At 31.0% G+C, this 13,780-nt stretch overlaps 2 protein-coding genes across 2 annotated transcripts in view; both read right to left on the minus strand.

The window, feature by feature from the left end:
• The window catches only part of LOC126889601 (uncharacterized), a 36,394-nt gene that overhangs the window by 12,793 nt on the left and 9,821 nt on the right, over window positions 1–13,780 (minus strand). The gene's annotated exons all lie outside the window — the stretch shown is intronic.
• On the minus strand, window positions 3,169–9,295 carry LOC126891390 (uncharacterized). Its single transcript, XM_050660569.1, has one exon. It carries the CDS (start codon window positions 9,293–9,295, stop codon window positions 4,634–4,636), a length of 4,662 nt encoding a protein of 1,553 aa, XP_050516526.1. The 3' UTR covers window positions 3,169–4,633.

The following is a 13,780-nucleotide window of genomic DNA, read 5'->3' on the forward strand; positions in this document are numbered from 1 at the left end:
TTCACCCGTGCGAATTACTATTTTGGCGCCCCCCCCCCCCAATTGGCACAACTTTATAGGAAAATCATGGTTGTAAAAGTAAGGTATATAATATACAACATGTTTTATTTGAACTTAGTTGACAAATAATACAATTAGATTTTATTTACAAGTCCTGAATACAGTTTGGAGAATGGTTATACAATTTTCATGACTATGATTATTTATCAAACGTAATAATGAAATAAAAAAATACGAAAAAAATTTTTAAGAAGCGCTTTTCTTTAGTTATGAGTGACTAAAATTAAAAATATTATAAAAAAATCAACTAAAAAGCAAAAAATAAAAAAAAAATTGAAAAACACATTCGTCAAAGAAAAGCGTGGCGCGTGTTCATCGAATTAACGGTTTTCGCCCCACGCTTTTCTTTAACGGATGTGTTAGATTTTTTCAATTTTTTTTTATTTTTTGCTTTTTAGTTGATTTTTTTATAATATTTTTAATTTTAGTCACTCATAACTAAAGAAATGCGTTTCTTAAAAATTTTTTTTTCGTATTTTTTTATTTTTTACTTTTTAGTCTTACACTTTTCAAACATTAAAATATATCGTCATGTTTATTAAAATATGTATAAAACATAATGATGTACTAACATGAAAAGTAGTCGGAATCGGCAAAAAATTTGAAACTTTATTGTTTATTAATGAAGCCAAACGTAAACAATTAACGTAAAAAGTAAAATTATGTATTGTTCATATCATTAGCTATACAATCCGTAAAAGTTTCAAGTTTTTACATTGTAAAAAACAAGAGAATTTAAGCGCTTTCCATTAAAATCGTTTTTTTTTATTTAAACAATTAATAAACATGAAAAATTTTTTTATTGGCTATTCGTATATTGTTACTGCGAATGCATATGTCTGCAAATTTTCATTCATTTGCATTAAAGAAAAGGCAGTCAAATTAACGTCTAAAGATTTGACGCAAACTATTGAACTAAATAAAAGCGTTTAAAAATAGTTTTAAGTTAATAATAATTGAACTTGAAAATGAATTAAACTTAAAAATGACAACGTTGAGCTTTGGACATAAAGTGTTATTCCTTAACAAAGTTAACTTTCCTAGATTTTCTTTGGGAAAACTCATTTACAATTGCATTAACATCAATATCCTCGAGCACTGCAAACTCAATTGACATCAAAGCTAGTCCCACCAATCTGTCTTACGACAATGAAGACCTCAGATAATTTTTTATTATTTTCAACTTGGAGAAACTCCTTTCTCCACTCGCGACAGACACTGGGAGGGTAAGAAGGATTCGCAGTGCTACACACAGGTTAGAAAAGTTCTCTACAAATCCGTTGTCTGCTAAGTAGCTCAACATGTCAACTGGGCCTTTGATTTTGCCTTTGTCTTCTTTTTCGACATTGTGACCATCAATGTCACTATGCTGGCCATCAGTAAGAGCAATGTGTAGGTCCTAGCAGCATTTTAATAAGGTTTTGTCATCACTTGTGGTCTTTGAATGTAGAAACCCAAACAGATGGTGATAGTATTGAAGCTGCTCAAATATGTCTCCCAGAGAAGAGATACATTGATCCAAGACCGCGTAGAACAATTTAGTTTTGAACACGATCTCAGGATCAAGAACTGTTTTATCACTTGATTCATAAGAAAACATTTTCTTCTTTTTTCTCGGCCACAGTTCACTTTCTTTAGGGAATGCTGGGCCAACTTCAATCATTTCGGCCACTTCCCTGCAATCGACTAATATTCTGTTGAATCCTTCATCACTCCTTGTTTCTTGAAAAAATTGCTTCGTTGAAGAAAGCAAAGCAAGAGAGTTTGCTATGTCCATGTCAACCTCTTGAAGTTTGTTGCTTATGTATGAGGTTTATATTAAACAAAATCATATGCCACGTTACTAAGCAGCAGATGAATCGGAAGTCTTTCAACTTTTTGGCCAAACTTGTCTCTATATTTCTTCTAGCCTTTTTTGGTCTTGACTACATTCAAAAAGCACGTTGCACACAATGCAGAGAGCAAGGCGACACACCGCGCCAGCCCCCCATCGATCAGTAGAAGAAATGGCGCAGGGTGCGCAGTATTCCACCACACATACAATTATGTCTTTTTGTCTATAATAAAATTAAAACTGACTAAAGCTTTCTGAAATATTACTAATTCATCATAAATGAATGAATAATTGGCTTAAAAAATTGACATTTTAAATAATTGATCGCTTTTTGATTTTTTTTTTGGGGAGGGGAAATTCGCCCCAATCCCTTGGCGCCCTGTGCGGGCGCACGGCTCGCACGGCCCTCAGACCGGCTCTGGTCTTTGGACCTCGTAGAACCAGAGTTATAGCCCATGAAAAATAGATTTATATTCACCAAATTTCAAATAGAATAATTCGAAGTGAAATATCCAAAAAAATAAGCACTTTTTTGGGAAAAATTCATTATAACTTTTTTTAAAGTGTTTTAAAAAAGCTTTATTTCTGTTTTTATAAAAAGTTCCTAGCATTAAATTTAAGCAAGTTACGCTCAAAATAAAGTTAGTCCCTTTTGTTTTGGCAAAAAAAAAATCGGGAAGACCACCCGCTAATTAGCAACTTAAATGAAATTAATCGTTACCGCTCCACAAATTATTTTACTTATGCTGTGTTTATATGATCTTTAAGTTTCATCGATTCAAAGTGCTTATTTTTGAAAAAATTTTGTTTTAAAGTAAAATTTTTAAAAATTTTAATTTTTTCAAATATGCTTTTTTTCAAAATAACTTAAAAATCGTTAGAGACACCAAAAATCTCGAAAAACAAAAAAGTCAGCATTGCTTTTCTGAATATCATGTACTTTTTGTTTTTCTGTTAGACAAAAATTGATTAAGATTTGGTGTTTCTAAATTAGCATACATACGTGATCAGTAACTCGTTCAACCCCTTTTAACTACAGCCCTTTCAAAAATAAGGACTTTGAACCGATGAAACTTACAGATCATATAAACAATATATACACGAGTCAAGAAACTTTTGAAGTCGTAACGATTAAGTTCATTTGAGATACTAATTAGGGGATGATTTTCCAGATTTTTTACCAAAAAAAGGGAATAACTTTATTTTGAGCGTAACTTGTTTACTTTTGATGCTAGAGATTTTTTTATAAAACAAAAAGAAAGCTTTTTTTAAACACTTTAAATAAGTTGTAATGAGTTTTCCCCGAAATGTGCTTCATTTTTGGTTATTTCACATTAAAGCCTATGAACCTATTTTTAATTATGTAGCTATAACTCTGCTTTTACTAGACATAGAGACGTGATATATACACCATGTTTTTAAATTTTTTACAGGCTATATTTTTGCTAAGAATGTTTTTTCGACAAAATACTTACTATTTGAGTTATTTGCTAAAAACCGTCTAAAAGCGTGGTTATTTTGTTGAAAAAATAAACATATTCACTGGCAAATAACTCGAAAAGTATTGACTTAGTGAAAAAACTCTATAGAACAAAAGTTACTTAGAATTAGTCAGTTTATCCATTTCCGGACTTATTTTGGACGAATATTTTTTTACCCTCAAGAGGGGGTGAAAACCACCCCCCGGAGCAAAAGCACATATCGGCACAATATCACTTTTTTTCTTTGACTTGTTAGCTATGTGTATTTGTGTATGCTAAATTTCATGTCAATCCAAGTGTTCTTTAAAATTTAGAGGTTTTGCAATATTTTACCGTTAAAGAACGTATTAAGCGATGTCGATGCCAAAACAGGATACGGAAAGTATCTTCGGTATGTTCTGCCCGTCATCCATGTAAACCTCGACCGCGATCGCGACCTACACCGCGCTCATCCATGTATCTTCGGCATGTTTTTACCCGAAGATACCTTCTTTTCAGTGTTCTTTGCGGTTTCCATATATCCAAAACTTGTCGCAACCTGAATACAACAAGAAATGAATAAATACACCAGCCGTACCTCCGGCAAATATCACGTGGTTTAAAAACCACCAATAAACTTTAATTTACCACGCGATCAGCAGCTCTATCGCGATGTAAAACAAACTATTTTGTTTTGGCATCGACATCGCTGTAAACCGCGATGATAGGTCACGAGGATGAACGGGTGACATATCCTTGGTATGTGCGATCTCATACGAAAGTGAAGGTTTGTTTTGACATCGATGTAGCGACCGCGATCGCAACCTACATCGCGTACATCCATGTATCTTCGGCATGTTCGTACCCTAAGAATCATCATGAAATACTTCACGCCCAAGAGAGCGGCACCAACACAAACACAGATCAGAGTCGAAGGACTACATACGGTATCCACGCAATACTTATACAGAAAAAGAATATCAGAGAAGATTGCTGAGAATTAAATATGAGAAAACGATAACTTTACGGAAAGCTGACAAAAACTCAACCAACTCAAAAAACCAAGAAAAAACCTCATGCTATTATCCCGACATGGTAAGTATTTGGTATTAAATTTAGTTTACTCTCAAAATTAACACCAACCTCTGATCTTATATGTATGTTATTTTAAAATATAAATGATATGTTATTGACTTACTAATCGTGGTATTTTCTTTCTATTGGTAATTATTACCACATTTGGTAAACTGTATATTTTATGACAGTGATTTTGGAAATGTTACAATGAATTGTCTATTGCCATTATGCGAGGTTTGTCTTGATCGTTGTAAACTATCTTTCGATTTAACTTAATTTCTAATAAATGTTTTACTATCTCTTTTAAATTATGCTTTGCAGCCAAATGAAGAGGAGTATTACCTTTATTATTTTTAATATTAACATTACCACCTCTACCAGTAAGCAAATGTATAATATCTTTATAGTTATTATCGACTGCTATATGAAGTGGAGTGTCACCAGAAAAGTTCTGTGGTTGTACAGCACAATTATTATCTAAAAGCCATTCTACAACATGCTGTAACTTGTTCTTTACTGCTAAATGTAATGGTGTATCACCATTCTTATTTATGTGAATGCTCTCTTCATCCCTATTATAAAGTGAAAATATTAACAGCTCTGCATTTTGATCCACAGCTTCGTGTAACGGAGTATTACCGAGTAAATTTTTACGCAGCGCGTCAGCATTGTTCGCTAGTAAATATTCTGCTAATTCTGTTCGATTGCTTCGCACAGCTAAGTGCAGGGGACTATCTCCATTATGATTAGGTTTATTGATGTCAAAGGCATATCTCTTTAGTAATATTTTAGCTATTTCCAAATTATTGTTTTTAACCGCTTCGTGCAAGGCAGTATTGCCTTCTATATCTGCTATTTCACTTTTAATGCCACCATCTAATAGCTCAGTAACTAGGGAAGATAAGTTCCATTTTACTGCTAAATGAAGGGCGGTTTTATTAAGTTCGCTAACGCTATTAAGGTTACTTGTTTTTGGTAAAAGCATTTTGGCAATTATTTCCTCTTTATTTCGTAGAGCTACAAGAAGTGGAGTTTCGTTATCTTTATTGACATCATCTGCAGGGTGACCATTTTCGATTAGTAATTGCACTTGATCCTTATAACCTTTTTTGACTGCTAGATGAAGCGGTGTGTCGCCATCATTATTTTTTTGGTTAATTATATCTGATTTTTTAACTAGAGATCTTACAGTTTCTTTTGAATTATTTAAAATAGCTAAATGTAGTATCGTATTTTGATGACCGTCTATATTTTCGAAGTGATGACTGTGATTTATTAAGTAATCTAATACGTTTTCATTTTTGTTTGTTACTGTAAAGGTATCTTCATCATAAGAATATAGCCCATTGCATTTCCTACATTTGGCTAACATCAACATCAGAATATTGTCTCTTCTGTCTTCGGCTATTTTAAGTATTTGAGAATTTTGAGTATTTTCAGTAATTCTTCCAAATATCTCAAATACATGTTCCTGTATGTTTTTAGTCTCCAGCATACTATCTATTAAAAGATTAATATTGTAGCTGAACGAACTTAAAAAAATTTCTTTTATTATAAACTCAGCCATCTCTGTTGTAAGTTCATCTTCTTTTAACAAGTCACAGATATGTTTAGCAACAAAATATTCTGCATAGGTTCTATGGCAAAAATAGCTAAGTCCCTCTATTTCGCTTATAATTCCAAATTCATATAATACGTTTTTGTCTATGTCTGGGGTATCAAGAATTTTAAAGAGTTTATGATAAACCTCGTCAAATATACATTTAATCGATTTTTTAATATGCTCATTTTCTATTGTTTCCAAATCTAATGTTTTATTAAGTCCAAATTTGTTGTCAATATTATTTTTATAAATATTAGTTGATATTAAGTTACTAATTTTATCTTTGTCTTCCATGTTCAGAAAATATTCTGCAATCATTCTAACTTCTAACGGGATTTCTGTTGAAGAAGGAATTACAATTTCCATCTGTTTGACCAACTGTTCTGCGTATGCCTTATATGTGTTGTCCTCTTCACCATTCTCTTTCAACTCAAGAATATTACTCCAGTATTTGTAGATAAACATAGTGGCATCTAGTTTGGAAATAGGTCCCAAATGGCATATATCAGCAGTAACTACAGTCAAAAGACTTTGTACGATATACGGTCTAGTACCTACAATAATGTTTGCAATGTTCTTCTGTTGAGTCAAATGATACAAAGTATGCAAGTATATATTCGAGTAATTTGGAGGTATTTGATCAATACCATCTAGTAAAACAATAACTTTATTTTTAAGGTAAAACACTCTTCGTTCAAATGTGTCTTCTTTTAACCATGGTACTTTTGTCAGGAATTCCTCGAATTGTATGTGGTCCACATTATCCTGAGCTTTCGCTTTAAATAAGTATTCGAATTCCCACAAATTAATTTTAAAAATCCAGTAAGGCTTAGTGCTTAACAGATATTGAAGCCTAGATAAAAATGTAGTTTTTCCCATACCTGCATCTCCAACCAATAAAACTACTTTAGAATAAGTTTTTAAAGCAATATTTTGCAGGAAGTCATCTTCTGTTATTACTTTGTTAAAAATTTTAAGAAATCTTGAAATATATAATTTGGAGTCATAATTTTCATATTTTGCTTCATCTAAAACATATTGCATTTGAATACTATCATTAAAAATTATTTTATGCAACATAACTTCATCGAAAATTGTTGGCCAGATATTCGGATCATTTCCAACAACATCTTGCAAGCAGAAATCATATCCATTAAAAATAATTTTCTTTTCTAATATAAATTTTTTCGTTATGGGAGAAAAGCTGTCAAATGTTATTTCTTCATTTATTTCGTCAAAGTCAAAATATTTCTCTATATCTTGCTTTACCTTTATATGCAGATAACTATCTGTTGTTAAAAATACTATCGATTTGTATTCTTTTGGGATGTTATTATTCCGTATTGTTTCAATTATAGTATCCTTCAAATGGTTATAGGAAAACTGAAACAGAGTAATTACAAGAACACTATATTCTGGAAGATCGAAAGCACGTATCATTTTTGCTTGAATATCTATGGACTTTGTGTGATCTATGAATAATACTTCGTCATGTAGTATACCAAAACTAGCCAATATTTGAATAACCTTTAACAGGTGTAATTCGTAAGTAAATGGGTTTTTTAATGAAATTATTATATTTTGTCTTTTTTGTTGACTAAGAATGAAGTGCACATGTCCTTTAATTTGTCTTATCATAATTTCTAACCCATTATTTACAGTGACATATACTAAAACATGCTGGGGACGAAGAAACGAATGTTTCGTAGTATACTTTGACCACCATTTTTTTAAATTGTCAGAAAATACGCTAAATGAAATCTTTTGTGGTATTGTTGAATCCAAAATATCGATTGTTTTGAATAAATGTTGTACTTGTTTTTCTAGGTGTTTTAGATCAATAGAATATAATTGAAATTTATTCAAAAATATATTTACATATTGTCTATCTATATCAGTTCCGGTCAAAAATAGTTCTCCCAACAAGTGTTGATATTTTGGATTAAACATATAACATTTTGTAGTACCAAACAAATTTAAAATATGGTTTTGTTCTAAATATATTTCTATCATGCAATCCTCCATTTGTCCTACTTCTAATTTATAATCGTTTTTAAGAACTTCTGTTTTCAAATTTGAGTTAATATTTCTCAAATCAATTCTACCATTGGTACAGTGCGAAAGGGATTCAATGTTTTTAAAATGCTCTTCTATCAAAGTAAGTGATTTCAAATACTTAAAAATAGTAAAATTTTTATTATAGAGATCGAAAGGGAAAATTTTGTTGTACGGTAGTGTTTTCCCAAATGCCGTATATTTTGCTCGCAACAGAATCGATTTTTGGGCTGTTTCATAAACAATATCATCGAAGTGACCAGCAAGTTGATTGTCTGCTGATAAACGAAAATCATCTTGTTGTTGGTAGCCATGAAGAAGAAATAGTTTTAATAAATTCAAGTGAAAATTAATAGAATCTTCAATTTTAAAAGACGGATGTGCAGCACTTGAACACATTTGTTCATCAACTGATGTGAATACAGCATCTAGATGCATTTGATATTTAAGTTGAACTACATCCTCAGGTACAAATATTTCTTCCTTGTCATAAAATTTTTCTAGTTGTTGCAAAAAATACGCATACATTGGTAAATCTGTTTGATCAATTTGAACTTCTTTCATTAAAGTCATTAAAGTTATATCTAAATTTGCTTCTTTAAAAAAAATTAATTTTAGTCTATTAATACATAGCTTCAACATATCAACTACATTTTCACTCATATTAAATATTTTCTCAATTTTCCATTTATTTTTAGCAGTGAATTCTAAAAGAAGATCAGATATAATTTCTTGATGACTTTTGTTGAACACATAGGTTTTTGCTCCTGTGATTTGTGAAAACAAAGATTTTTCGTCAGATTCTATAAATAAATTATCTCTAATATTCTTGTCACTGCTTAAACGCATATTTCTTAAAAACAGCCAATTTAAATCATTTTCAGTAGTAGAACTATTGATGCAGAAAATAAAGGATGATATATCTGATTTAATATGTTTCCAAACATCTGAAGTTCCACATATAATTTCGAATATATGTTGTAAATTAGTTTTTGATAGACTGCTCTTTTTTCGATGATGGTACAATCCTTCGATAAATAAGTTTTCATTAGTAAAATCACAAATCAGGTAATCAAGTTGTGTAGTTATTCGAATTTTTTCATTATTTTTGTACCCGTTAAGCAAAATTAAACCAATTATTTTTTTTGTGTATTGTCGTGGAAATAAATCCATGACAGGATGTCTGGGAAAAGAAGATGTCTCCATTATCCTACAAAAAATTAAAACGTTTTATGTATTGGCTAAACTTAATATTTAAGATATACATATATCTAGCAGCTTACTTAGAGATCATTTAAATGTAAAATAAACTATGCCTTATATTATAGGCCTGGATCCCGTTGAATAACAGCAAGCTGAAAATTTGTTAATAGTTTAACGGTGTCTAGTCGGACAAACTTTGATGTATGGGAACACTGGAACAGGGGAAGTTTTAATTGTGGAACGTGATTTTAATTGTGGAACGTCTCATCCTGACAAGTTTATGATTGTGAAACTAGCAGGTTGTTGTTAAGTTTATTCAATAGCAAACTTTATATTATAATATATGAAAAAATGTTTGTCCGACAAATAGGTTGGGCATTTTAATAAGTCCGACACGTAGAACATGTCAAATGACAGGTATTGGATTGGTGGTAAATAGCAGTCTGATTTTTGCATGAGAGTTTAATAAAAGGGGAACAAATTAATTGGAAGTTCTGTCCGACAAAATACATGGGAAGTTTTCGTAGTCTGACGTTCGAAACATGTAACCCGTTCCACAATGAAAACTTCCCCTGTCCCAGTGGTCCCGTACATCAAAGTTTGTCCGACTAGACGCTGTTAACACGTTGACGGACAGAAGGTCTCTAGACGTCTAATTTCCATTGTACTCTGGGCTAATTAGCAAAACAAGAAAAAGTTATTTACTAGTAATTTTATTGCTGGAATCGAATCTTATGATTGTATATATTAATAATATAGGTATGCAAAGTCCGCAGATAGTGTGCTACTTTTTTATAAACAGAATGGCGCCCGAAGATCGTGTTTTTTTCAATTTTTGCTCTATAACTCCAAAGATTTTAACTTTACACCAAAAACACCCAAATAAAAATTCACCCTAATTAAATTCTGCATAGAGATGTGTTTTACCCGATTTACCTCGACGAAAATTTTCCCCGGAAAATACGGGTTTTACCAACAAAATTTTTATTTTTCTACTAAAAGTTTAGATAAGTAATTGCTCATCAAAAATTAAATAACTTAGTAATTTAAAAGATCCTTTCGTATAGAGTCTATAGAGTATAGATTATAATTCCAGAAGCCGATCGAAATTGAATGAACAATTTAGCAACAATTGAATCGTTAATTAAAAATTTACGGTCGCTATAATAACCACAATAATTATGATACATAAGAATAACTATGATTTTTGTATAAGAAGACACTGTATCTCTCTAATGCACCTTACGGAATTGAAATTGGACTATTTAAGCGGCCTCAGGAATATTTTAAAATTATAAACAATTGTTTTGCTTATAAACAAATAGAATATCTCGGGAAATACCAACTTAAACTATGAAAACGGTGTTGGAAAAAAGCGACAGGACGCTTCTTTTAAAAGAAAAAACGTTTAATTGTGATGAGTGGTTCCTGAGATACAACCGGTCAAAGTTGACAGGCATTTACGGTAAAGACATAAACAATAAGATCACAATTTTCGAACCATCACCTTTTTATTTTTGTCCACTTTCTCCACACCAATTTTCATATCTTTAAAATACTTATAACATATATTATTATAATAAAAACTATCGATATTACGAGTGAAAATTGCCATAAAAAGCAAAATTCCAATAAAATATTTGGTTGGAGAAAATGTAATTTCAAAGTTAAAAATCAAGTAATTTTCTTCATTCTTTTTTTGTTCCCAAGTAACTCGAGTAGAGTCATCTAACTAACGCATTACTAAATGTCAATCTTGATTTTGTTTTATTATGATAGATTAATTCATTTATAAGAAAGAAAATAACATATTTTTTACAGTTGTTAGACTTTTTTTAGATAAACTTACTACATGTGTACCTTTTAACGTTAGAAACACAAATATTCTCATTTGAAAGCTGTACTGTTATTTAAAAAATCTTTATTTAAACAAATTAAACAATGTTGTTATAATAAATAAATATATTTATTATAACAAAACAAAAGCAATTTTGACATTTAATAATGCGTTAGTTGGATGGCTCTACTCGAGTTACTTGGTAACAAAAAAATAGTGAAGAAAATTGCTTCATGGGAAACAGAAAAAATGCATTTTTCTAACATATACCGATTTTATTAAGATTACATTTTCTCAAACCTAATTTTTGATTGGAATTTTGCTATTTTTGGCAATTTTCACTCGTAATATCGATAGTTTTTATTATAATAATATATGTTATGAGTATTTTAAAGATATGAAAATTGGTGTGGAAAAAGAGGACAAAAATAAAAAAGTGATGGTTCGAAAATTCTGATCCTATTGTTTATATCTTTGCCATAAATGCCGGTCAACTTCGACCGGTTGTATCTCAGCAACTACTCATCCCAATTAAACGTTTTTTTTAAGAAGCGTTCCTGCAGCTTTTGTTCCAATACCGTTTTCATGATTTATTTTAATTTAATATTTCCCGAGATATTCTATTTGTTTATAAGCCGAAAAATTGTTTATAACTTTTATTCTTATGTATCATAATTATTGTGGTTATTATAGTGACCGTAAATTTTTAATTAACAATTAAATTGTTGCTAAACTGTTTATTCAATTTCGATCGGCTTCTGGAATTATAATCTATACAAAAGGATCTTTTATATTACTAAGTTATTTAATTATTGATGAACAATTACTTATCTAAAATTTTAGTAGAAAAATAAAAATTTTGTTGGAAAAACCCGCATTTTCCGGGGAAAATTTTCGTCGAGGTAAATCGGGAAAAACAAGTCTCTATGTAGAATTTAATTACGGTCAATTCTTATTTGAGTGTTTTTGGTGTAAAGTTAAAATCTTTGGTGTTATAGAGCAACAATTGAAAAAAACACGATTTTCGGGCGCCATTTTGTTTATAAAAAAGTAGCACACTATCTGCGGACTTTGCATACCTATATTATTAATGCATACAGTCATAAGATTCGATTCCAGCAATAAAATTGCTGGTAAATAACTTTTCCCAAAAACGGCCTATTCTCCGATAATCTGCCCAAACTATTGATGTAATGTGACACAACGTCTATAGACGTTGCATTTTTTCCCTATTCTACTTTGCGAAATATACAGGGTGTTTGGTAAAGAATGGGCCATAGCTTAACCTCAGGTTCCTGAGGTTAAAATAGGCCGATTTAAGCTAACTTACCTTAGTACAAAGTTTATAATAACCGAGATACAGGGTGTCAAAGTTAAACTGAATATTTCCTGACAGACATGAGATATCAACACGAAATTTGGTACGTGGGGGTTTTTCGGGACGAGAAAACTAATCCCTACCAAAAGTTATGTGTTGCCCAGAGGGCGCCACATACGCCTTTCAGCACTTATTTAATACGTTCAATTTTTTTTATCAGTCACTCCGTATAATTTTGACATTAAAATTTTTATTCCCCTGTTAGTTTGACTTAAAAAAGGTATACATACTTCATTCATCTCTCTAAACAAAACCGTTTACGAGATAAACGCATTTTAAAGCTGCGGTGCAACATAATTTTTAGCATAATATGTATCATTGTAGTTACACCAGAAAAATAACTTAAAACCATAAAATTATCCAAAAATGTATCGCAAATTTCTTTAAATGGAATTTGCGATGCAATGACATAAATTTGAGAACTGGCACAATTATTATGGTTTTAAGTTATTTTTCGGGTTTAACTACAATGATATTATGCTAAAAATGATGGTGTATCGCAGATTTAAAATGCGTTTATCTCGAAAACGGTTGAGTTTAGGGAGATGAAAGAAGAGTTCTTTTAGTAAAACTAATAGGAGAATAAAAATTTTAATGTCAAAATTATACAGAGTGACGGATAAAAAAAATTGAACGTAATAAATGAGTGCTGAAAGGCGTATGTGGCGCCCTCTGGGCAATACATAAGTTTTGGTAGGGAATTTAGTTTTCTCGACCCAAAAAACCCCACATACCAAATTTCATGTTGTTATCTCATACCTGTCAGGAAATATTCAATAATAAATAAAAAAAAGTTTGACACCCTGTATCTCGGTTATTATAAACTTTGTACTAAGGTAAGTTAGCTAAAATCGGCCTATTTTAACCTCTGGAACTTGAGGTTAAGCTATGGCCCATTCTTTACCAAACACCCTGTATATAGTGTCACAACACTTGCTTATACATTTGACGCACTGTCCGTCAACGTGTTAAGCTATTAGCAAATTTTCAGCTTGCTATTAATAAACTTTATTTTGGTACGCGGGATCCACGCTTATTATTTTAAAGAACAAAACAACTTTAAAAGCTTAATTTACAAATATGTAATATGTAAGATGATCAACTTGTGTTTACGAAGGTAAAAGGTAACTGTAAAGATTTCAAAATTAGTTACATTATACATACAGGGTGGGGCATTAGTGTGACAAAGTCCAATTATTTGACGATTTTTAATACAATCTAATATTGTTAAACATTAACAGTATAGCGAAATGTTTAATTTTAGTATACAGGG

This window comes from Diabrotica virgifera, chromosome 1 (genome assembly GCF_917563875.1).
Source record: "Diabrotica virgifera virgifera chromosome 1, PGI_DIABVI_V3a".
Classification (NCBI taxonomy): domain Eukaryota; kingdom Metazoa; phylum Arthropoda; class Insecta; order Coleoptera; family Chrysomelidae; genus Diabrotica; species Diabrotica virgifera.